General features: G+C 30.3%; 2 protein-coding genes across 2 annotated transcripts; one reads left to right on the top strand and one right to left on the bottom strand.

Annotated features, from left to right (window-relative positions):
- Nucleotides 1–1,466: 1,466 nt before the first annotated feature.
- LOC139514605 (very long-chain specific acyl-CoA dehydrogenase, mitochondrial-like) lies at nucleotides 1,467–26,649 on the bottom strand. The gene is made up of 20 exons (XM_071304021.1): nucleotides 26,491–26,649; nucleotides 24,819–24,933; nucleotides 22,997–23,069; nucleotides 22,531–22,595; nucleotides 19,673–19,781; nucleotides 18,417–18,511; nucleotides 17,202–17,333; nucleotides 14,220–14,333; nucleotides 13,720–13,805; nucleotides 10,472–10,566; nucleotides 9,737–9,840; nucleotides 8,577–8,681; nucleotides 7,907–7,993; nucleotides 7,424–7,486; nucleotides 6,807–6,908; nucleotides 6,302–6,399; nucleotides 5,552–5,624; nucleotides 5,009–5,081; nucleotides 3,746–3,894; nucleotides 1,467–3,192 (listed from the first exon to the last, which is right to left on the bottom strand). Exons 1-20 carry the CDS (start codon nucleotides 26,562–26,564, stop codon nucleotides 3,055–3,057), a joined length of 1,950 nt encoding a protein of 649 aa, XP_071160122.1. The 5' UTR covers nucleotides 26,565–26,649; the 3' UTR covers nucleotides 1,467–3,054.
- On the top strand, nucleotides 15,015–16,385 carry LOC139518179 (uncharacterized protein KIAA1958-like). The gene has a single exon (XM_071309867.1). It carries the CDS (start codon nucleotides 15,201–15,203, stop codon nucleotides 16,383–16,385), a length of 1,185 nt encoding a protein of 394 aa, XP_071165968.1. The 5' UTR covers nucleotides 15,015–15,200.

The raw sequence follows: 26,649 nt of genomic DNA on the forward strand, positions 1-26,649 counted from the left end.
ATTGAAAAGAAAAGTGTTTAGTATTTAGATTAAAAATTTGTAAATTTACAATTTATCAAATGGTTAATTTTTTAATTTTTTTTTTTTTGTAGATGTTTAATTTATTCATGTTATCAATTCAGATGTCACCTTTTCAGTGAATACTTTGTGATAGTTATAAATAAGAACAACTTTCAGGTCTTGCATTCCCCCGATTAAAAAAGTTCAAAATGTACAAAGCAATGCAGCCCTGAATTTAATACAAAACACTTAACGAATAGCTTCTCCTTAATAAAGCATTTCTAAATAATACTATTTACTGACTCATTCATGATTTTACTGAAATAATCATGCCTTCTAACACTATTAAATATGTATATACAGCTACATCATTATCTGAGCAGTTACTAAAAGCTCTGTTTATGCTTCTAAAAAGTATATTTGAGTATTGAATTTCAATACAGGAATGTAATGTTAATATGTATGTTGTAAATCTTTAAGTGGATCACTATTTGTCCCAAAAAATATAAAAAAAGAGTGCACACATTAAAATGTATTGTCTGTTCTACTTACTATTAAATTCATATCGATAGTCTGCAACATGAAAAACTTTATTACAAGTATCACATAAATATGTCATTGTTCTATGATGGGGGTCAGTCAGATGAACCATGCTAGTCCAACTCACAATCATTCCATACACCTAATGTAGTATCTGAGATATGTGGTTTAACAATATCAAACTTTATCACATATATATCCATAAAATGAAGTTGGGTTCAGGTGAACTTTACACGACAGACATGTTAACCAAGAAAAATGTCAAGCAACCAAGAAAATGAGGTCAAGAATAATGGACATATGACAGATGGAAACTTTGTGACATAATGCATCTGTATAGAAGGTATGGAGCATCAAGGTCTTCCAACTTCTGAAAAAAATAAAGCTTTAAACAAATAGTTTAAGCATCGCCAAGACCACCATCAGATTGTAATCAATATGTCTTACATTCTGTGAATTTCTTCACGGGCAAGACAGACACCTTTCATTACTGTGTATTTAAACAATGATGAACTAGAATAGAAAGCACAGACAGAAACCCATCATAGATGTATCATTCAATACAATGGTTGAACAGTAACAAAATGAAATTTACTGATGTTAAAACGTTAAAAAAGCAGCTGGCAGAAGGTTATAAAAGAATGTGAAGAATACAAATTAGTTTGATTTTATGTTCTAAAAGAACCCCTAAATTGTTGTTGTTCAAATATCATACATTGAAAAGGAATAACAGTTTCGATGCCATTGACTGTTCTAAATAAAAGGAGACATTCTTATTGGGCCAACATTATCTTAAATGTCTATATTGATGCAAATTGTTCAGACATGAGTTATACCAATATTACCTTTGAAAGAATGTTAGGATATTATTAATATTTTTCTTTTAATTGCAGTAGTTAAGGCTTATGGCAATATAAACAATAAAATGGCTGGTAATTTCATTTTATTCATGATAGAACTGAAGTTACATGTTTGTTGAAATCATTACCTTTAAGTTAAATCATATTTAATTTCTTGCACAACTAAATGATTATTCATTGGTCCTGAGTCAATTCAAGTAAACCACCAAATTCAGTATAATAAAAACAAAACATATACACCTAAACTAACTCCAGAAAGAAATAATGATTTGTCACATAATAAATGAGTACAAATTTTTAATCTACTAAATACTAAAATAACATTTGTGTTTGATTTTTCATATTGTTGCTTAATATATATAATACTAATTACAAACGTTAGTGAATCAGTTACATATTTCATATTTATCACATTTAAACACACTAAAAAGTAAACCATCATCCCAATCTTTAAATAATTGTATTTACACTTGCATTGATAGGCATTGCTTAATAACTACATTTACAGACAAAAAAAATCAATGCAGTATTTTTTTCATATTTTATCTATTTACAAGCTGAGATTCACATGTTTATACATTTCTAATCAGCAAACAAAGAAATATCTTGGGTTGTTTTTTAAGCAAACTTAAACACAGAAATTTGTAAGCTGCAATATAACTTGATGTATAGCGGTTTCAAAAGAAAATCATTTACGAAATCATGAATTTACTCTAAATATATCTTTTGAAGCAGGTTATTTCCATTGTAGGGCAGTAGATCTGGAGCTGTGATTAAACCATTAGCAGTTTTTAATCCATGTTTATCTGAAGATATTTGGTTCATTATAAAAATATAAATTATTGATGGTCTTTTTCTTTCACCATACTTGGATTTAATTCATATATAAATATTGTAATGTTTGTATATAAAAGTTAGACAGTTTTCTTTTTACTATTAAACATTGCTCTGTTCTGCCGCAGAATGTAAAACAGCATACTTTCAAACAAGGATTCCTACAATTTAGAAAGTTACATTTTGTGTGACAATCATGAATTCATAGTGCTTGTTCGATATTGCTTAACTGTGTCATTTTCAATAATAATGAAGACTAAAAAAAGTGAAAATGTTAAAAGATGAAATAATGATTTCAGAAAATTACTACCAATAACTTGTGGCAAGTTTTAAAAGAACTTCAACACATTATACAAAAGTTCTGTAAAAACACATAAAAAATGTCTTTTTGAAAGACACAGGTACATAAATATATTACATAAACATTATAGTGGAATCAAATCTCAAAAATGTGTCATAGTTATAAGAGAAATAATCACATTCTCTCACGATTTCATTTATATGATAAAATCTGTTTAATGATCCAATTCTAGTAAGTACATACCTTATAACTATTTTTTGTTGGACAACTTTAGATCTTTTAAAATTTTGTATATATTTATTCAATTTTATTCAATTTTAATATACATAAGAATGAAGAAATGTTCAGTTAATCTTAATTTTCTAATTTAAAAAATTATTCAAACATAAACAATTGATGAAGAAAAGTATACATCAATCTGACCACACTTTTTAGAACACTGTGTTTTGCTAACAAATATTTAAGATGTTTTTAATGCCTGTTGGTTGTTTGTTCATTGAAATCCTAGCTATTTCTACATTAAAATCCTAGAGGATGTTCCTGTATAGTGCCATTGTTTTCCATAACATCTGAAGAAATCTGAGCTAATTGTTTATAGTTCTTCAATGATCCAGCAGAATGTGTAAGTTTTAAATTCTTCTCAATTTTCTGTGAAGCCTGCAATAAGAATGATATTTTAGCTCTTTAATTATGTTATGTTATTTAGTCATGCATTTTCACAGAAATAAATGATTTAAATAAAATTATCACTCTTGGTTTGTTTATGGTATTCAAAATGACAACAAAACACAATATTTTATTTGTTCAGTTAGAAAAATTGGGAAAATAAATATGTTATCTGGTAATTTTTTGTATATTTTCCCAAAAAAACCAACATTAAAAATTTGTAGCTATCATCAGGAAACAGTCGAAAAGGAGTGTCTTCTGTTCACTTTTAACTGTTACGAGCAATAAGAGTTCAAGGTGATATATTCTTACAATTCCTCCCTTTAAATCCATCTATTTTTTTTAAATTGAAACTCATGGTAATCACTACACACATAGAAGTTTTATGTTATTATCAATATATTATAATAAACATGCAAGATAAGAACACTATAAATTTTTAAGGTAAAATATCCTCTGCTTCTGGAACTAGGGTCATAATTAAGCCCTTTAATGAAGATTTCCTTAAATAAACTCATTCACCCATCTGTGATGCTTATCTTACCTCATCACAAAAAACCTGACAAATAGTACTTTCATGCTTGGCGGATTCTAAACCATTGGACAGTGATCTGGATGCTCTGGACAAGACACAAACCATGGCATAGATATCGATAGCGGAATCAGATACTCGGTTCAATATGTATTGTTCATCTGAAAAATAAATAAGTTTCATTATACTTAAAAGACTTTCATAGATATTGTGAGATACTAAATGAATGAATACTTCTTTACTTTATTTGAGTCTTGATACAAATCTTTTACTGAATTCTGGTTAAAATGTATCCATTTATTTTATGAAATACATTAGGATATCACCACAATTGTTTTTTCTTCGTAATATAAGACTAACCCCATTTCTGGCTAAAAATTATCATTAGGAAAAAAAAAATTCCTGTGCGTATACTAATTGAAAGAGCAAATAATAAAATTGAAGAGACTAACTTCTTCTTTATGAACAATCTTTCTCATATGTAGTCTTATATACTACACCTATATGACAATTGCAGGACTCTCTGAGATATCACCTTAATTATTCATAGCATACTGATAAATTATCTTATAAGTTAACAGTAAAGATTTACAAACATTTAACTTTTTTAAAGTACTCCTTGTAGAAAAATATCAGCCAGTGTAATTGCAGAATTATCTATCTAGCAAGCTTATACAATGCATCCCCCATATGAAAGCAGTTATGGTCTATAAACAATGTGTTTCTATTGCTACTGGCATATGATTTCTGGAATTTCTTATTATTCATAGAATTATTACATCTCACTTATTAAGGAACCTGGTTTAAAACTTGAACCCTGTCTTCAAACTTTTATCCCACAAATTTACATCATTACAGTTCTACAAAAAAATTTCTGATGTTACTATCATACATATGATAATTTATCAAAGTGTTACTGCTAAGCTATTTAAATTCATTTTAACTTGCATATAACTTATGGACAAATACATTGTTTATTTAAGGAATGATTGTCATATTTTTTCTGTCTATGAAGAAATAATATAAAAAATGTGGTGCACACTTAGCGGGGGACACCACAATTTTTATGTTATTTCAAATAGACAGAAAAAATATTAGTCATTTCTTATAATTTAATTCTAAATTCAATTTAAAACCGGTGTAAATCATGAAAAAACGTTGATGACGTCACGGTCACATGACAAAATTATGTCTATGGGCTCATTAACAAAACAATGTCAGCCAATCAGAAGACGCATTACATCCAAAATTACATTATATCTATTTAAATCATACTTATAATGTTCTTCTTGTATTTTGTTAGTAGGTCTTCAACTGTAAACCCAAAACTTTCTATGGCTTTAGCAGTCTGTAAAAGAAAAGCAAAATACATGTAAATTAATGAACATATAATTTGTAAAAAGTAATTTAAATATGTTTTATTACTGCTGTTTTTATTCTAGCTTTAATGTCACATTAATGAAACTGAATACATTGTACAGGTTTACAATGCTAACTCCTTCACTATATACTATAGCAATTGATCTAAGCTATTATCTAATACATTGTGTGTAGTTATGTATATTGTTGTTTCATGTTTTCTATCTGAGGCATTTAATTGAAAATTTAATCACTTTCCTTTGTTTTTACTTCACAGGTTTAAATTCTCTTGCTGTATTCCAGTTATAAATTAACCATACTATGACCTTTATAATAGTTAAAAGTATTCAGCTGTACTTTTCAGTTTTTGTGTGTGCTTGATTGTTCTCTTGTGACAACCTTTACAATACCACATTATTTTCAGATGTTAATCATAAGCCACTATATAATGTGCAGTACCTGATCAGCTGATGCTGTGAGATCTTTATGGACATACTGTGTTAATGAAAGACCTGTACTCATACCAGCCATTCTGAAAAAGATAATTAGGTCTTATTATAGTTAAAGCTTACTGCAGTGAAAACTGCCCAAACACTACTTGAAACCAACCTGAATAATTCAATCCCTACCTGTATTCCATCTATTCTACTTGCAATTGCCCAAATTCCTAATACACTAAAAAGTCTTCATGAATCAGGGATTTGGATTGGTGCTTGTGGGAGAGGTGACCAATTAGCAGTCAGCTCAATTTTATTGCGATATGTAAATCCTGAGTTAGTTACAGAATGATTAATTGATGACTGTTCATTGTCTATGTATTTAGGCTTTAATGAAGCAATCACAGCAAGAATATGAGAACTGAAGTGTTATGGTTGCCTTGAAACCAAATTTCATTGAATGTCAAACCAATTTTGTAGTCCTGAAGCCTTTCCTGATTTTTATTGTTTCAAAACAAAACCTCAGAAAATTGTATTTCAAACTGCTATATTACTTCAGTACCTAGGAAAATAGAAACATCTATTAAACGCCTTCTCAACAATACAAACATTGGAATAGATTTTAACATCATGAAAGAGTGCAATTTTTTGGTGGGATAAATATCATGAAAGTGTGCAATTTTTTGGTGGGATAAATATCATAATAGCACTTGACTTTTTTCCTAATAGTGTTTCTGGAATATTGACTCCTGATAACTATTATGTTCCCTACCTTTTAGCCCTGGTTCCAGCAGCACCAAACAAAGTCCCAACATTTGACAAAGGATTTTCTAAAGCTTTCTGTAGTTGTCGTAAATGTTCTCCAGCATGCTAAAATAATAAAAGTTTATCAGAACCAGAATGGATATAGTAAAAATAATTCTTTCATATAAATCTAGTACAGTTAGTAATTCTGGGAGCCAGCATAATTATGATATGATAAACTTAAAATCTTGTAAATTCATTTGTGCTTTATATTATGCAATGCAAAAGTTATTATTTCCTTTTAATTTTAATTAAACATTCTTTTACTTTCCTCATTCAACAGTATCAATAACCATCATGATAACTATAAATAAAGGCTCCCTTGGTGTATTGATTGATTTTCATTTGCTGTACTTTAAATTAAACCTGTTTTCAAAGTACACATGGATTACACCACATTTTTAACAGAAAACTATCAAACACCACTTCAGTTTTATAATGATTAGAAAGTATGGAAATTTTGTGATACTTACATTCATGCCTGTTAAAGCCACAAGCAATCGAAGAATTTCATTGGTTCCTTCAAAGATTCTAAAAATCCTCAAATCTCTCATTACTCTCTCTAATCCACAATCCTAAATAAAAAAATTTCTCCAGATTAAGATAACATGATTTGATTTTCAAAAATATGAGTTTGAATTAAAATTTAAATAGAATTCTGCAAAGCAAAACAAAACTATTATTAACAATTGACCGTGACCTCCTATATTGATATTTAGATTATCATGTTCAGTAAAGACTATACAAAAGAAGTAATCTGTACTGTTCCTTATTAGCTTCATACTTCCAAAACCATAGTAGTAACTAATCTTCAAGTACAAACATAGCCTAAAATCTATAATCTAATTGACATGTAGTTTGTCAGTGCACTTTTTCACTTTTTTCTTCTTCAATATTATAAATTTGTTGACAGAAAGTGGAATTCTTGAACATTCAAAGATTGTGTTTAAAACAGAATTAACTCAGCTAGGGCAGAGCATCACAGAGGTGGTGATGAGGATACATAATTTGCAATTTAAAAAATCTGTTATAGTTTTGTAGGTATATTTTGATGGCGAATATTTGAGTATATAAAATTAAAATGTTTTACCCTCATGTAACCCATTCCACCAAGGATCTGTACAGCTTCATCTGCACAAAACCAGGCTGCTTCCTGTTCAAAATAAAGAATAGAATACATAATTAAACTGCTTGAAAAATGCCCTCTTGTGGTAAAAATTTAAATAATGGCCATTTTAAGTGAAATCATATTAGTATTTTGCACACAGAAAATTGATGAGTAATGTTAAAATACATCATACTGTCTACAATTTTCACTTTAAGTCTGATACCAAATTCCATGTAGCTCTGATTTCTAGTGGAAGAAGATATAAGTAATCTATAAACAGAAAATAAATGAGGGAAGGTTTTTTCCAGTTATCTGAAAATTTCCCATTTTTTTCTGTTGTAATTATGACAGATGAATGAGTACCCTTTTTGAACAAACATGTTTAAATGAGTTTTTTGGAAAATACTGATTAACAAGATAGAGAATTAATTGGTACATTAATTGGTACATTAAGGCTGTACTTACAGAAGCATACACCTTACTGATAGCAGCCTCAATCTGGAATTCTGTAGCTCCTTGATCCATATTAGCTGACAACATATAGGCCATGGACTACAGAAAAAGGTTACAAAATATGCAGTTTAGTATGAAGAATAACCTACACTACAATTTTGAAATTGTTTAAAATCTTGAGTATGATTTATACTGCAACAAGTAAAATGTTTAGAAGGTATTGTTTTTCCTTTATTACTATAATATAAGTGTTCTGCTGACATTGTCAATAAGCACAATGGGATTTAAAAACTCCCTTTATTAGTAAAATACGAAAAAGGTTGAAATAAATATTTTCAAAATATACCTCTGGATACTGTATTTTGGCAAGCTTCTGCCCAAATTTCATCAATGTAGATTTGTTAAGTTATTGCTTTTTTTAACCACAGACTGCACCTAAATGTTGACGCAGCTGACGGAGGAATCTAGGATCGCTATGTTATGCTGCTTTTGCAAAATAATTTTTCTCAGGTTCGATAACAACAAAAGTTTAAAAAAAAACTTAATTTGTGAACAAAGTTTAATGATTTGATAAAAGTATTCAGTCAACTATGTAAATTGGTGCACTACAATTTATAGTATTATTTATAAATAACCTGCCATAACTAAATAGATATAAAATTACATATAAACCTATTTATACCTCAGTGACATATTGAACCATAACCATTCTAGCAATCTTCTCTTGTATAGAACCAAAGTCTGATAATTTCTTCTTAAACTGGGTTCTCTGTGATGCATGCTCAATCTGAAACAAACAAACAATCAATAATTATCTTATAAATTATAGCATTTGTTGTGTTAAATTCTTTTTCTATACATTTCAATATAGTTTCCAGATTGTTTTATCCATATATTTCCCCTGTTATATCATTTCCACACTTAGTAACCCCAAAACACCTTTAAATTAAATAATAAGCTACTTGGATTTGTATATGTAGATGTTGTCAATGCACAGTCAATACTTAAGGGCATACGATACAGTAACAGGGGAGGTAATGACGTTGCTAACGTAAAATGTTATTTTCACGACGTTAAACTGTGACATATCGGGAAAAGATTCATTTTTCGACTGATTTTTATCATTCAAACTGATTTAATTTGAAAACGAGTGCATGGACCCCTATTTTTTTAAACGACATTTTGTTTCATTTTGCAGGGAGATTATGTGGATCAAATTTTATAAAACTGTAAATAGTGCAATTTTTTTAATTTTGATAAATATACAGCTAAAAATTACGTTTTTTTCTCAATTCATGACCATTTGATAAATATGAGTTATTTCTGAATAAAAAATGCATAAATTTTTAGGATACTTATAAAATACAGAAATTTACAAATTATTTAACAAGACACAAATTGTGTTTATCTTTTAAAACAACAAAGTTATATCTTTCTTTCGAAACGAAAAATACAGCTACAAATCCGAATTTCGAGCAAATATACAAAACTTTGACCTCATTTAACTCAAAAAGTATCACATGAAGGTATATTTTTTTATTACATATTTGATTTAATCAGGCAAAAAATAGCCTATATGGAAATTTTCATCAAACTGTAAATATGGGATCAAAACTGTATCGTATGCCCTTAATACATGGAACTTAAAACATTTTTTGAGAAAAAACATAAAACAAATGCTTCTATCAATAATGGTTAGGGTGAAATCAACATTATAATATTTATAACAGAATTTGCCAGACTGTTAAAAAATAGGAAATAAAGCAACCTTTTCATATCTCATCTAACACAAAAAACATTCTCATACAAATCTATCTTATCCAAGTTTGACAAAATACTTACAGCTTTCTGAATACAATAGTTCATTGTCCCTGAGAGAGCAGCTGCCATACCAAATCTACCATTATTGAGAACATTCATAGCTACCTTAAAACCACCTCCAACCTCTACAAAGTACAAAAGTAAACAAGACTTGTACATTTTGAAATTCATTATCTTATTTCTAATACATGTAATTGAAAACATATTAGGCTTGAATAGCACATCTATCATTGAACCTATCCTTTGATTTAGACATTAAAATTCGCTCTTGTAGTATGACATTGAATCATGAGTAAAGTCAATCTCTGCATTCGTGAGTGTTTAAACATATGTAAGTAATTGAGTCTTTATTATATCTATGCATTTGAGCAGTCAAAGTTCTGCAGATTGGATCAGAATAAGTATTTGTATGAAGCCACTTGTACAAAGCCTGGTTGTCATATAAGATGAGATAAGATATAACAAATATATGCTTCTGTATAAATTTACTTGAGATACTGCAAAAATGTAAGTGTTCACTGAATTTCCAGGTGGTCCCTTTCTTTCAAGACACTTTTGGTTTCTAACGCATATGTTTTCTTCTAAAACAGTTTTAATTATCCATGGATACTTTCAAACATATTTCATAAAAGAAATGCTTTTACATAATTTCTTCAAATTCAGGTTTTAAACATTCAAATTAGATTTCTTATTTTAAGACAATGCTTGATTATCAAATAATTATAATAGGATGAATTTTTGAAACAACTTGTTTACCTCCTAATACATTTTCTACTGGAATGGGGCAGTCTTCAAAGTATACCTCTGCAGTGTTTGAGGCCTTTATTCCCATTTTCTTCTCTGGAGGACCACTGAAAATATTATATTTAAAAAAATTTACATTTCTAATTTATATAATGAACCATATCATAATCATATCTGTATTAAAATTTTAGTTTATGACCCACAGAAACACTAGAATGATGTTTTATTTTTAAAATAAGATTCTTATCGAAATTTGACTTTTTTATTACACAATTTACAGATGGTATCAACTTAGCATTGGTTATATGACATATATACTTGAATCGATATCATTCATATTTCTATTAATATTTTATGATATTCAATAAAACAGGGAAAATAATTAAAAAACACAGATTCTATTAATTACAATGGAAAATTACTAGAGATGACTGATGCATACAAATATCTAGGTATAATTTTTAAACCATCTGGATCTTTTACTACATCAATTGATCAGTTATCTAGAAAGGCTATTAAAGCTATATTTTGTATTAGAAAATTATTATTTTCTGAAAAGATGAATTTACTACCACATTTAAAGCTTTTGATTCATGTGTTAAACCTATTTCATTATACAACAGTAAAGTTTGGGCTACTGTTAGTTTAGTGAAACAAAATACTACCATCCAGTCAAACTATGCAAGCTTTAAATTTTTTAGTCCAAATAAGATTCAAATCAAGTTTGCTAAATTTTTATTGGGTGTAAATAAAGGTGTCGTTAATAATGCTGTACTTTCTGAATTAGGTTTATTCCCAATTTCATTGTCAGCCCTTAAAAATATAATTAATTTCTGGCTTCATATCATTAATATGGACAGTGAGAGAGTATGGTAAAGAAAGCATCCAATGAAAACTTAAATATGTCTAATGGTTTTTGTAGTAAAATAAAAGCTAGGTAAATTTGGTTTTCAGCATGTTTGGGAAAATCAAAGTACTATGTCAAAGACAAAATCACTTTTTCATTTCAAATAAAACAACAGGAGTTCATTAAACCCTGGAAACAAGCTCTTTTTTGTGACTCTTAAATAAAGATAGTCATGGTAATAAACTAAGAATGTATCGCAAAGTTAAAAATAATTTCCATTAGAAAAATATCAGAGTGGTGGATCTAGAAGTTTTCATAAGTGGGGCCCACTGGCTGCTTAAGAGGGGGCCCGATTTCGTCACGCCTCAGTGATTCCCTATATAAGCAACCAAAATTTTTTCTCAAAAGGGGGGCCCGGCCCCCCCCCACTAAATCCGCCTCTGTATCTCCTACTGGACCGTAACAAAAGTGTTATTTCTAAAATGGCAAAAATTAGAATAAGTAATAGCGAATTACTAAAAGAAGTTGGTAGATATACTAGAACACCTTTAGAACAGAGAATTTGTCCAATTTGACAGGATGGAATTAAAGATTAGTTTCATTGCCTTATTAATGTAAAGCGTTATAATTTAATAGAAATATACTCTTTTGTAATTTAGGTGATATAGTTCAATCTTTTGTTAATATGTCTGAACAAGTTAAACTAAGATTCATTTTGAAAAGTAATGATACTGACATTTGTACTGTATGTGTAGCTGGAATAAGCAATATGCATGATTCCAACATTCATTTAAAGCAAACATAATGTTGTTAAGAACTGTTGTAGTAATAAAGCCATGGATTTTTCTAGCATTCCACTGAGTCCGGTATCTGGACCCATTCCAAATGGCAAAACCCCTATATTTTTCCCAATTTCAGGTGTAAAAATTCCCAAACGTAGTCAAAATTTCATATTTGAAAAGTTCGGATTGAAATACGCAATTTAGCCTTTCCAAAACTACGCTCTTCACTTTAAAGGTAAAAAAAGCTCTTCACTTTAAAAGTAAAAAAAGCGGGAAATCCTTATCACATGTGCGCTTTAAGAAGCCCCGAATTTTGATAATAAAATAAAATATTTTCTTTCCTTTTGTAAACATGTCGTCTCATAATAGTAAATACGAGCGTTAGCCTTTCAAAAAGGCTATTCGACTCTTAGCTGATGAAAATGGAAAGTGCTCTCACTTTGTAGATTAATTCATTTACTAGAATACTGAGCCACGTGCATCAATCAGCAAATTTTACCACACACGTGAGGTCACATGCTATGTGAATTATTATCGTTTAACGTTGTTGTTTACTCCAGAAGGTTCGACTTTTTATAGATAAAGGTTACCTGTGTAAAATCTAATTGCTAAAATAGAGAGGACAAATCCGATACTCTACGGGATTGAAGGACATTTATTTGGTTTGGATTGTCCTAACCAATCAATAAACTTTGATTATTCACGTCTCGTAATATCTTCCAATCAGGAAGCAAGAAAAATTCACGCACTATCTGTCCATCGTTCAATTCTTAATCTCAACTCCTAGGAGTCGAGAATTATGTGAAGAAATTGAAAAACACCGCGGCAACAAATCCCGTAAAATCTTATCTTTTTTCAAACCAAGAGCTGTAATTGACGATGCCTCAACTGCATGTAATGAGTCAGAGGCAGCGTTATCTAAGACTGAATCAATTGAAAATGTTACCGATGTTGTTGATGTTTCTTCCAATGACAATTTAATTTCAAATGATAATCAAAGTCAAACAAATACCGATTCGCTACTGATACAACCTGAGGACCAAGCTTGTAAATTCCAAACTCAAACTGAAAAGCTTGATCGTCTTCTTGAGACATTTAAAAACAAAGAGGACAGAAACATAAAATTATAAATGACAATGAATCATGTATCGTAGTTTTTCTTAATTTTCACAAAAAAAGATAATTTCTAATGAATTATAGTATAATACATAGTAAAACTGACTTCTGGTTTATTTGTAGTTTTCCCAATTTCTATATAAATCGCGTAAAAAAATTCCCAAAAGTGGCCAGGGTCCTTTTTCCCAAAATACCCAGATAAACCCCTGAAAGCTTATTGTAATAGCTTGAATTAATAATATAGTATGAATAACATCTCCACTCAATGTAGATATTAACAATATGTGTCTCTTATTGAGAAAATATGTCTCTATATATTATTTTGGGGTTATTTTTGTATTTGTATTTTGTAGATGTCAGCTGGTATCATTCCTGCATTGGAATTTACACCAATCAAATTATTTGATTTGATTTATTCAATTTATTTCTGAATCCTGGCAGTTCAGTTTACATCTTATAGGACAAATATAGAATAATATATTAAATCCCTACCTTACCCCCCAAAAAATACTTACTTTGACACACCACCAAATGATCGTTCCACAATAAAAGCAGACAATTTATCTTTGGTTTCTCCTGTCTTCTCGTCTTTAACTGGAGTCTGTAAATAAAACATATCAAGCTTTATAACATTTTCTAGTCACACATCTAGATGTACTGACTGATGTACACCATATGTTCTACAGTTACAGATTCTAAACACAACAGTAATTAATTTGGAAGGAGTTAATGTTTGAATTGCAATGACTTCAAATTTATTTGTTCAGAACAGGACAGCTTCAAAAAAGGACCAGGGTTGGTTTTCGATGAGGTCATGAGAACTTTAATGATTTCAAACCAAATGAAACTCTAGTATAACTTTGTTTCAAAACAAAAGTGTGGATATATCTGGAAAAATAGTTTCCAAAAAATAAATATCTTCACTCTTGAAATAAGTTGAACAGCAAGATTTACATAAGCTGACTATACATGCATGACAAGTATTTGTATGTTAAAGTCGTTTATCTTTCCTTACCTGAGCAAACACTGTGAAAATTTCAGCTAAACCACCATTACTGATCCAAAGTTTGCTACCATTCAATATAAAATGTTTTCCATCTGGAGATAGTTCTGCCCTACATTTAGCTGACTACAATATACATACATAAATATCAAGTAAGAAACAACACACAGTTCATGGGGGCTTCAATATATCGTGATTTTATAACGGGTTGGCCCTTTATGACAAATATTTTACCCTGAGCGACAGCGAGGGGTAAAATATCAGCATAACGGGACAACCCGTGGTAAAATCACGATTTATTCAAGCCCCCATGAATTATTTCGATTCTAATAGGACAAATATGGCAATTGTTTTGAATCGAAGCGCTCTAGATAAAGGCATTATTTGCCGTTCCCATAAATAAATGCACTATTTAATTGACGTAAAAGAACAGAGCAAACTGAATAAGTGACATGCTTAAACTGTTTACAATAACATATTTAAATAGGTTTGGATAAATCTAAATGATAATTGTACTTATATGTAAATCAAAATGGCTTATTTAACACATTTTAACATTTTCTTTTTGCGATGATTTTCGGTTTCACAAGCATGTATTTAAATTCTGACGTCATCATTCTTTACGTCAGGTAGCTTCATTCACAAAAAAACATATGACGTGGGAGTAAGATCGGAACAGCCCAAACAATATATTCATATTTTACCATGGGTGTGTACTCAAAGCATTTGAAGGATGTCATGTTAGATTATTATACTTCATGTAAAAATGCCAGATTTTGATTGGCTTAAACGAGTGTGTCATTTTACTCTATCACATAGCTGAGCGGGTGACAATTTTTTTGAATGTTACCCTCTCGTGCAGAGCCTCAACTGGTTTCTTCAATTGGTTACCAGATTGTATAACTGTCACATGTACGCTTGAAAGTAACGAAGATAAGCAAAGACATGTAAGATCCTAAATGACACCGATTTTAATCAAAAACAACAGGCGACATGTTTGCTGAAGTTTCAGAGGATGATATAACCGATTTACTTGAATTAAAAGACTCAAAGTCAACAAAAAGATGCATTACACATAGTCTTAAGAGTTTCCGTGGTTTCCTAGGAGAAGACAATGAATTTGAAACGTTTGATAAACCAAAATTGAATGAAAAACTGAGACTGTTTTTTGCTTCGTTACGAAAAACTGACGGGAATCACTTAAAAAAGTCTACCCTCACTAATTATAGGTATGGCTTAACAAAATATTTGAAAGAACATTGTTCCATAGACATTACAAAGGATGCTCAATTCGCAGGTTCAAAGGATGTCTTCAAGGCTGTCGTTGTAAACTTAAAGAAAAAAGGGTATGCCTCTACTGAACACAAACCCCCTATTTCTAAAGAGGACTTACAAAAGCTTTATAACACTAATAGTATTGCAATCAATACGACAACACCTTATGGATTACAAAAGAAGGTATGGTTTGACATAATGTTCTATTTGTGCAGGAGAGGCCAAGAAAACTTGAGATCCATGACAAAAAACACATTTGCTATTAAAACAGATTCAAGTGGAAGAGAGTATGTGCATCAACAAATAGATGAATACGATAAAAATCATCGTGATGAAGCTTCCCCTGATGATACCGTCGGTGAAGCAAGGATGTACGCAAGAGAAGGTGATCCTCTGTGTCCAGTATTATCATTTAAATTGTATCTGGAAAAACTTCACCCAGCTCTCAATGATTTTTGGCAGCGCACAAAGGATTCCTTTGATATAACTGACACAACATGGTATTGTAAAGCTCCCATGGGGAAAAACAGTTTATCAGTAATGATGCCAGAAATTTCTGAAAAGGCTAAACTTTCTAGAAGGTACACGAACCACTCTATACGCGCAACTTCCATTACTGCAATGGATGAATCCGGCATAGAAGCTAGGCACATAATGCGAGCCAGTGGACATCGAAGTGAAGCCTCTATCCGTAGCTATTCTAAGAGACTAAGCGAAAACAAGCAACGTGAGATGTCTGACAGTTTAAATAGTATTCTTCAAACTAATCAAAGTGACAATATTAATCATGAACTTCAGTCTGAAAATGCTAAAGGTGATCACAATATAACTGTAACTACACCTGAAGCACAGCCATTACTTGGGCTCAGTGCAGCTGAAATTGAAGCGTTTTTTTTCATATGAAACCACATTGGAAGAGATCCCTGTCCCGCCTATGGATATTACGGTTGCGCCGCAAAATGTTTGTGTATCTGATAACCAAAACAAAGAAAACTCACCACATCCAGCTGTTTCTTCAAATGTTCAACTGTCGATGAACAATGTGCAGCCATGGTGGAACACACACACAATGAATTTATGTCCTAATATTACTAACAGTGTGGTCAATTTCAACATTTACAAATGATTTTCCAAATTTAATTGTTTCACCAACAAAACAGTCATTTTCAGTAACTGTTAAATTTGATCCGACAGACAGTTAAATTTATTTATTGTTGAATTGTTTCATATATAGTTATATACAAAATGTTTATAACATTTGTTTTTTTCTCTTGTTAAAGAATTGATGAAAATATTTCTGTTTTCTTGTTTTATTTTCTCCATTATGTGACATAAAAAAAAAAATGGGGTAGATGCGCACATGAGACAATATCTTTATTTCTATTATCTTATACACAAATGCCAATACAACATGATTTAAAGTTGCAATATTTTTTCAGATAAAAATAACAGAACATTCAGTATAATAAATTAAATAACACATAGCTGAGAGGGTGATAGACAGATTGTAACCCCTTGAAAAACATTGTCAACCTCGGCTTCGCCTCAGTTGACAATGTTTTCTCGGGGTTACAATCTGCTCTATCACCCTCTCAGCTATGTGTTATTTATATAATGTCCAATATATTCTACATTCATCATTCACACAACTGCCAGCTATACAATGAGACATAACAAAAATTACCAAAACTAACTGATTAACTATAAAATTATACATACTGCAGCATCAGATCCACTGGAAGGTTCTGTCAGACAATAGGCTGCCATGTTTTCTCCACTTGCAAGCTTTGGCAGATATTGGGCTTTTTGTTCAGGGGTACCAAATAATAATATACCTTTGAATCCGATGGACTGAAAAGGAAATACATTATATTTTGATCAGTAACATACAAATAGGCTACTTCAATCTTTAGTCTGGTAAAAATAACCTCTGGATATAAAAGATACATGAATGACGAGATGTTTAGTAATTTTTCAGCCTCATCGGGATAAATAAAGTTAAGATGAATGCATGTTTGTGATGTGAAATTCGCTTTGTACTGGACAAAAATGTTGAATAAATTTTATGTAACCTTTTGATGATAGTATGCACATTATCAAATTAAACTTCATGGACAACTGCAATATACAAGGCAGCACTTGCTGCGGCAAAGTGGAAAGGGATTAATATAAGTTGCAAAACTTGTTTCCCAATCCACTATAAATAAATATGTTTAGATTAATAACCATGTTAACCAATCAAACTGTTTGTAAGCACTGAATGGTAAAGATTGCTTCATTTATCAGTGGGAAGTAAAATTAAATATTGCAGATGATTTTAACAATGACATCATTTATATTTTTAGAAGATTCCTGCACCTAGCAAAAGTTATGTAATTTTCTTGACAAGTGTAACATCATTTTGTGCCTTGAATATCTGAGCATATATTACATCAATTAATTTCTGGACGTTTTCATGGATAGGATGAATAGAATGCATATGTTATTATCAATGCACTATATTTTGTGTATCAAAAAGGTAGTGATAAGCCTTGGAAGATTTAGATATCAAGTCAATCCCATAAGGTTTTGATTGCATTTCATGCAATCTTTACCTAAAATCTTTCACCTGTTTTCAACTATCAAATTTCTATATTGAGGGAAATTGGGTCAACATGATAATTTGGCATTACATTTTAATGTTCACATTACAGGAGTCAAGTGAACTGTTTCAAGTTGATGTGACCACACCTTCAAGTAAAATATCTCAACCAAAATCTTTATCATCATATGGGACCAACTTATTGATGCATGAACAGACCAAAAATAATAAGGGTCCTTGATTACCAAAAGCAAAAAAATCAATCTAAAAGTAATATAATAAAACTAAAGAGAAATAGGAATATATCAATGCTTAACATCTTTAATTATGACAATATTAAACCAATTAATTACCTGATGTGCACCTAATGTAATCCCAACTCCAAGATCATGTGAGCCAACAATCTCTACCAGTCTCGCATACTGTGTATTACTTAACCCTACACCACCTACAATACAAATAAAACAATTGGGGATGATTTGTCAGTCTAAATCTGATAGGTCATAATATTTATCACCATTATATTTTTTGGCTATTTGTCTTTGGGTTGTTATTTTCATTCCTGAATAAGTCATCATGGTGCATTTATTTTTCTGTACTACAATGACTGTATAAACATTTTCTGTCAAATAAATCAATACAAAATAAATATGATTATAATTATAAAGAAGCTTCCATTAAAAGTAAACATGTTTCGTATTCATTTATCAAAATGAAACCATGTGTTGATATTGTCTACATTGTTTCTTCTTTAAATTTGATATTTTATAATTTGGAACAAGATAAAAAACGTTTCATGAAACATCTGTCATTATTAAAGTATTACGGTCATTTATGTATAGGACTTAACTGTCTTAATGTATTTTTTATACTATCGCTTGTCATTACACTGATAAGAAGATTTTATAATCAAAGTGCTTGTAAGCACGGAAGTGTAAAGATTGCTTTAATTTATCAGTGGAAAGTAAAATTAAATATTACATTGTAAAGACAAAGGAAGATAACTCCAATTTTTAAAGATGACTTTAACAATGACATCTGATATTGATATATATAAAACAGATCACTGAACCTTGCAAAAGTTTTGTGATTTTCTTGACAAGTATAACAACATTTTGTAACTTGAATATCTAAGCATTGAATTCATTGATAAATTTCTGCAAATATTCTTGTATAGAATGTTATGATCAATGCACTATATTTTGTGTATCTCAAACGTAGAGATAATTCTTGGAAGATTAAGATATCAAGTCAGTACCATAGGGTTTTGATTGCATTTCATGCAACCTTTCCCTAAAAACTACTTTAATTTTGGTAAATCTTACTGCCAAAGTCTCCTGTCTGTATTCTTATAATAGGAATCTTTGTTCGTATTTACCTTTCAATAATTTAGTGTTGATAGTAGATCTTTATTTGTCTCTTTTAAAGTATTTTACAATTTTATAGTTTTGGTTTGATTAACAACTTGTCGTCATACATTTTTTAACACCATATTTCGTCTTAAATATTATTTATCTTGGTTTTAAAGTGATGTTAGATTGCTGTTTCATTCACCTTACTTACATGATAAATTCTCATGTGTTGCACCTGAAAACAAACTTCTTCTTACCTAATTCTTCAGGGACTTGTAAACCAAATGCCCCTAACGCCTTTAGTCCTTCCATAACATGGTCCTCTACTTTTTCTAATGCATCATTTTTCAATGCATCATTTTGTTCCTACAAAAACTTGACAATTGATCAAGGGTTTAAACAACAAAGGTCTGAGGTTATAACCATAAATTGGCATTATGCAAAAGTCCCGGGACATCAGTTCCTGAAATAAATTATAACACCTCACCTTTCATTTTCTGAAAAAAGACATTAGATTAGTCAATCCAAAAGTCATAACTCTGAAACTAATTTTGATTCTACAAATGATTTTCACAAATAATTACTTATATAACATAATGTATGTATTGGTTGTGTGTGTCCCTTTTATTAAATAACCAGAGAACATGTACAATCTATTTTTCTAATTTGTGTAGTGTTGTGATAAGAACAGTTCATGTATACAACATCTTGGCGTAAATGCTAACAGAATTACTTACAATCAAAGAGCTGATAGCTCTGAGGTGGAAGAAGGTGAATAAACATGATAAAAGGTAATTTGAATTACCATAAAAGCAGCCCCACTAACCCAGGCTGCTTTGTTCCATTTATTGTTTTTGAGATACGGAGGGACATATGAACCCCCTTCTTTTTTTCTTCAAAAAAACTAAATATCACTAAAATAAAATTTTGAATCAAAACCGAAAAGTATACAGATCTTTAGATTAATATAACAAAGAAGTGTGTAAAGTTTTAAGCAATAATCATAAATTGTTTTTGAGATACGGCACGACATGTAAAATAACCCTCCCCCTTTTTTACAAAATACTAAATAACTGGAAATTTTTTTTGAATCATCACCAAAAAGTATACAGATGTTTAGATTAATATAACAAAGAAGTGTGTAAAGTTTTAAGCAAAGAAGAAGAAGAAGGTTTTTAAATCCTATATTTATCAAAATAAAATGCCCTGAAATATTTATGTGAATTATTATCTTCCATCCATAGTTTGTCTTTACTTGTTTAGTAAACAAATTAATATCCATTTAGACCATTATTTACATTTTCACACAGGTAAACTAATTTGGCTATAAATAGATCAAAGCATGTATGTGTAGAATCTCTAATCTAAAATCGTAATTGTTATAATTTTATTTCTGTAAATAATCAAATTTAAATTTATGAAAATAATCATGATTGATAAAATAGTATTGCATAAAGTTTACGTTTTCGGAAGACTATTTATGTTTAGGTCATGGTTCTAGAGGCTTCTTCGCATATTTGTAAACAAACCAATATGGCTGCCACACGTGATTACCTTGCACATGTGAAACAAATATTTCTGACAAAAGTCAGATTTCTCTTGTCAAAAGGGATTTGAATTTATATTGCAATAAATTATTCAGAAGGAGGTACATTCAGTTTAGATTATATTTCTTCTTCTATCAGCATTTAGAGTTTAATCAAAATTCTCCAAACAGCAACGCATTGCTCTTGTCAACCTGAGACTACTATAACACGGTTAACTTATAGTAGTCTCAGTGTCAACTGAGTCTTGAATAATTTTATAAATAGATTCAAACCATTTGAAGTAGAAAGGTATCTAATTCACATGACAAAGGAAAACAATGAATAAAGACAACAATTTAATGAGAAATAGATCCTTTCTATTTATCAAAAACAAAATCTTCTTGTCTGCAAATTCGTAACTTCAAGGGCGAACATGTAAACAGGGCGAGTTGTCCCAATACCAAATTCATGCATGCGTACTTCGAATATCTACAGTAAAAACATCCGGTTACAAGTAAACAAATAACGTTCATGTAGATGAGATGAAATCTAATAATTTACATAAATAAAAGGGTACATATTTACGATAGTGATTGTTTTTCAATCCTAATTTACAAATTAGATGATTCAGATGCTTAATCATGTGTCAGGAATCAGAAGTTGTTATGAAATTGTAATACACAGAAACGAATGCGGCATACAGAGAATTCAAAGATTTTAAAGTCGGCACCATTGGCCTTCAGAAGACTTGAAGTCTTCTTCTTACTTTACGTGAGTCTGCATTTATGTATGCCGTCATACGACAAAATTATTTTTATGTCTACCTGTGCGAATTTCAAATGCGCAATTTTACACCAGTAATGAAAACCTTCTTTCATTTATGGGTAGACTTTACATAGATAAATTCAGCCGTATAAGAAAAGCAAAATGAGAATGTTAAATTTGATGTATGCCTTTTTGTGCTACTTTGTTACATTTGTTGTTTATGTAGTGATATTAAGATGATAACACAATATTGACTGTTGTACCCCTATTTTTGACATTTTTACTCTTTGAATATGTTTGTTTTGTTCATGAATCGTTGACAATGTAATGGAATTTGATGCGACTGTCATACAAGTGAGAGGTTTAGCTAGCTATAAAACCAGGTTCAATCCACCATTTTCTACATTAGAAAATGCCTGTACCAAGTCAGGAATATGACAGTTGTTATCCATTCGTTTGATGTGTTTGGACTTTTGATTTTGCCTTTTGATTTTTGATTTTCCTTTTTGAATTTTCCCCGGAGTTCAGTATTTTTGTGTTTTTACTTTTTTCCACCAAAAATGCACATCAGCACATAACCAAAATGTAAACAAACTATGATGACGTATATGTTAATTTGTATTTAATAATATTTTATGTTACCCTTTGCAAATCTTTGAAAACAGGATTTTAACCTCAACTTTGGAGAATCATGTATGGTTTTGAAAGAGCCTTACATGTATCTCTGCATCATTTCACCAAAAAATTAAAACAAATCAAGAACCAATTCATAAGTCATATGAACTGTCTGCTGAGTCTTTCAGTACTATGGTAATGGTACTTACTTCAAAGAATTTGGCTGTAGGATCTATTAAAGCTTGCAGCATTTCTTTTTGTTCATTTGTTAAAACTGAAATAAACAGTAGGTCATGTAAAATTTAGAACTTTTAAAAGTAGTTCAATGCTAAGATTATGTGACAATTTTTTTTATCAAAATAACAAAGCCAAGAACATGACCTTTACAATGGCAATATCCATATATTACAAGTACATTTGTTGCTGTTCAATGTCACTTTGTTGACCTTTAGTTTTTACCAACCAGGAATTTGACCCCCTTGTTCATATGTTTGATAGAAAAAAAATTGCAGCTGCTGATTATGAATTATATACATGTCAAACATTTGGAATAATTGTCTGATGTAACAAATTACATGGTTATGATTTTATAGATTTTTTTTGTCATTCTTATATTATTTAACACATTCGTACGCACTTTGTCTTTTAAACAACAGATAGTATTATTGAAATTACCTTCTGGGTATGGGAAAACTTCATCTGACATTACCCTTCCTCGAAATAAGTTCATGGCAAAGGATTTGGTCTCCTAAAATAGAAAAAACATATATGTTATAATCAATTCATTGTCACAAACTTGTAGACATAAAATATAGGTTTTTTTCAAACCCTTTAAGGTCCAATATAAAACAAACTGTCCAAAAGTACGATTGGAAAGTTCAGAAGATAATTTTAAACCTAAAGTGCATATATATGGTCTTTCATGGAGGTAGTATTATAATTGCTTTATATTTTGTAATGTCAGGATCTTTTACATACCTGCCAAGTTTTGAAAGTGCCCATGGGGGTTTTAGTGCGCGACAGCAATTTCAAAGGTTACAATTCTTTGCGACGACTATTTTGCATGTGCTGTTTTGTGGTCTAGAAAAAGTGTCATATTTGCAAGATGAGCTTACATGCCTTTTTCTTAAGTTTATTTGCATGATTCTAGTTATTATATATCAGTAGAAAAGATGAACATGTAGCTGCAAGACCAGGAATTAATTTCATATGTAAGGATATTAAATAATTGTTGACTTTTCCAATTTAAAATTATGCACAAAGAAAGACCTTTATCAGGTTGGGAACAACACCTAGGGGTATCCCTTCAATGTAAGGACATTAAAAACCACTTTTTAAGTAAAAATGAGCACATTTTCTGAGTGATATTCATATATTATTTGAAGTAACTTTTCCCAAAGAATTATACATCTTATGATCTATCTGGTATAATATGGTCAACACATGTCCAAGTATTATGGTATGTTCATGGCCTAATATATCATGTATATCTTCTTTATTTTTCAAAATAATTGGACCCTACATTTAGAAAAGTAGTTCTAAATATAATGTCAGAATTTCCCATTTTTAAGTTAAATAAAAATCCACATTTTTCATTTTTATTTTTCACAGAAGTAAAATGACCCCTTGACTAAGGGAAGTCCCTCATTTAAGGGATTCCTCATGTGGGTTTTTTTGTTTTGTCCATGTGAAAAATAAAGAATAGTACATTAAATGATTTGGTATTTTAATTGAATACATATCATTTGTAACAGCAAGTGAAATATCAATAAATTAGTGAATAAACTACTATTTATTATCTTTATGGTAGTACTGCATCATTGAAGTTTGTCAATCAACCATGCTTTTATTCTTATTCTGTGTAAGAACCTCCTTGCAGGTGAAAAAACATTTGCCATGTTTACGATTTTAAAAAACAGAGGAAATCAACACAAGTTCAAAATCTAGGATGTTAGAATTATCTTGAGAGAAAACGTTTTTGATTGGCTGATTAATTTGATCATGAGAAACATAGAATCTGATTGGCTGAACACGAATGTCTTCCTTGGACACAGTTCAAAATCGGGAACCATCATATTTTTCGTGTAGATTTTCACAAAATCGTGTTTTAGAGGGTTTTTCACGATCACGATCGTGCAATCGTGACAAAGGGTCAAAATCGTGTAATACACGCCTAAATCGTGAAAGTTGGCAGGTATGCTTTTATAAAGGTATGAGTTTTGCTCATTGTCATTTGGACTTTGTTGTAAACATTGTAGTTATCTCATTGCTACTCATACCACATCTTAGAATCTTCTTATTTTATTGAAATACCTCAGAAAATCTAATCATACGATAATAAATCTGTGGACATGTCCATTTAGCAATGTGAACATAATTTGATGTAATAGTATCATTTAATCTCTTGGCAATTCACAGACAAAGACAGTGCTCATAGTAATTAAAGTACAGGTGAATATACATGTTTGTGTGAAATAAGACTGACTTCACACTGTACCTTGGGTTTGATTTCTGCTTTCTTCTTAACTTCTGTTTGAGCAGTAGTGACATTGTCTTCTACTGTGGCTGTTGCTGTACTTCTATATCTGGATATCAGTGATGACAACCTCGGGCTGTTACAAAAAAAAACTTGTATTATTCTTTTATGTTACTTTGTAATTACATGTATCAAGGAGATACAAATGTATCTGTATATGATATAAATGGTGTTGTTATTCTTATATACATGTAATTTTTTTGTATTTTATTGTGTTGTTATTCTTATATACATGTAATTTTTTTGTATTTTATTGTGTTGTTATTCTTATATACATGTACATCATGTATGTTATCAATTTACAATTGTATCTTAATTGATTTAATTTGTGTAACTATAAAAGCAATGCTTATTCACCAGGCCAAATATAAAAGGTCTTTTGAACTGTTCAACCAGATAAATCTGAATAGTTCAATATATGTCTTCAAAGGAGAGTTGATTCAGTTTCATCATGTTCATGTTTGTTGTAAAAACAAATCATTTCAAGGTATGCTGTATAAATGTACATATAATGATGCTTTTCTTTAGCCAGTCAAATATTTTTATTTCATCCTATTTTCTAACTTCTGTAGCTTTTTCTATTAAAGCTGAAGGCATTCAAGAATTTTTTTTTTAGGAAAGCTGTGGTGTTTCAAGTAGAAGATACAAATATATATTAGTTATACAAGTAGTGAGACTTTAATAAAATAATGAATATTTATTTAAAATAAAGAATTCCACCTGACCAAAGTCCACTCAGTTACACACTTTAAATCACCTATTGTTGTTCACAGCAGTTCAAATATCTACTGTCACTCTATTGTCCATATCCATGATATCAATCAATACTGTTGAACTGTTCGATACAATTTCAACACCAGGGGACTTCTTAAATTAATCTTTATCAATTATGTATATTTTTTACATAATTATACATATATCTGTACATGAACTTCATTAATGACCATTAAATTCATTGAAATATCATATGGCTCTCTCAATATTTTTTACAACTTTTTTTCCATATTCATAATGATTTTTTCCTGGGACACTTCCTAGAAATGCAAGACGTCATAATTATTTGGACTAGCAGGCTGTGCAACATCACAAGATTTCATCTACATTTGTAGTTTATAATCTTGCATAATATCTTTTTCAATTTTGATTTTACCACTTTCTGTACATGTAAAACATATAAAATGTACTTAGACACTCAGGCAGAAAAAGGTGCACAACATCCTGGAAAGTTCATTTTTATTAATTTTCTAAAACAAAAAATTGCATTTACATTTAATTATCTTAAAACTTTCCAGCATTTATTTAGGGGTAAATTTTGTGCTGTACACACAGTCATATTTGACATAATAAAAAGTTATATAATTATTTTCCTGATACATGTATTTATAAAATAGTCATTAGTAACTGAACATGAATGGACTTTGTAATACCCGTCTCATATCACAATAAATATTACAAAATTCAATACCAGCATATATGCCATATATTTTGAAATTCTGTCAACTACTGAATCAGATTACATAAATGTTGAGTTCCCCTTTTTTTTCATCGGGTCAAAGTCCAGACGGTAAATGAACTTTTTAATGCGACTTTGAATTGTTTACGAAATTTGTATGATTGACTGAAGGAACTGTACCTTATATTTATTCCAAACGTTTTTGAAGAAAGTGCTCGCTGACACAATGGTAGAATCTGAGCAGACTTATGCATGTTGTTACAGAAGAAACTAGATTTTGTCGTGTGCAAGGTTTGTTTACAACAGGAAGTACGAGTACGCCGAATCGAATCTATTGTT

Source organism: Mytilus edulis, chromosome 3, assembly GCF_963676685.1.
Source record: "Mytilus edulis chromosome 3, xbMytEdul2.2, whole genome shotgun sequence".
NCBI classification, from domain to species: domain Eukaryota; kingdom Metazoa; phylum Mollusca; class Bivalvia; order Mytilida; family Mytilidae; genus Mytilus; species Mytilus edulis.

Coding starts and splice junctions, on each gene's coding strand:
- LOC139514605 (XM_071304021.1), bottom strand. CDS start 26,564: ATGCATAAGTCTGCTCAGATTCTACCATTGTGTCAGCGAGCACTTTCT. Junction 10,567..13,719: donor TCATTTGGTGGTGTGTCAAA/GTAAGTATTTTT, acceptor TAATATTTTCAG/TGGTCCTCCAGAGAAGAAAA. Junction 3,193..3,745: donor GTCAGGTTTTTTGTGATGAG/GTAAGATAAGCA, acceptor TTCTTATTGCAG/GCTTCACAGAAAATTGAGAA.
- LOC139518179 (XM_071309867.1), top strand. CDS start 15,201: ATGTTTGCTGAAGTTTCAGAGGATGATATAACCGATTTACTTGAATTA.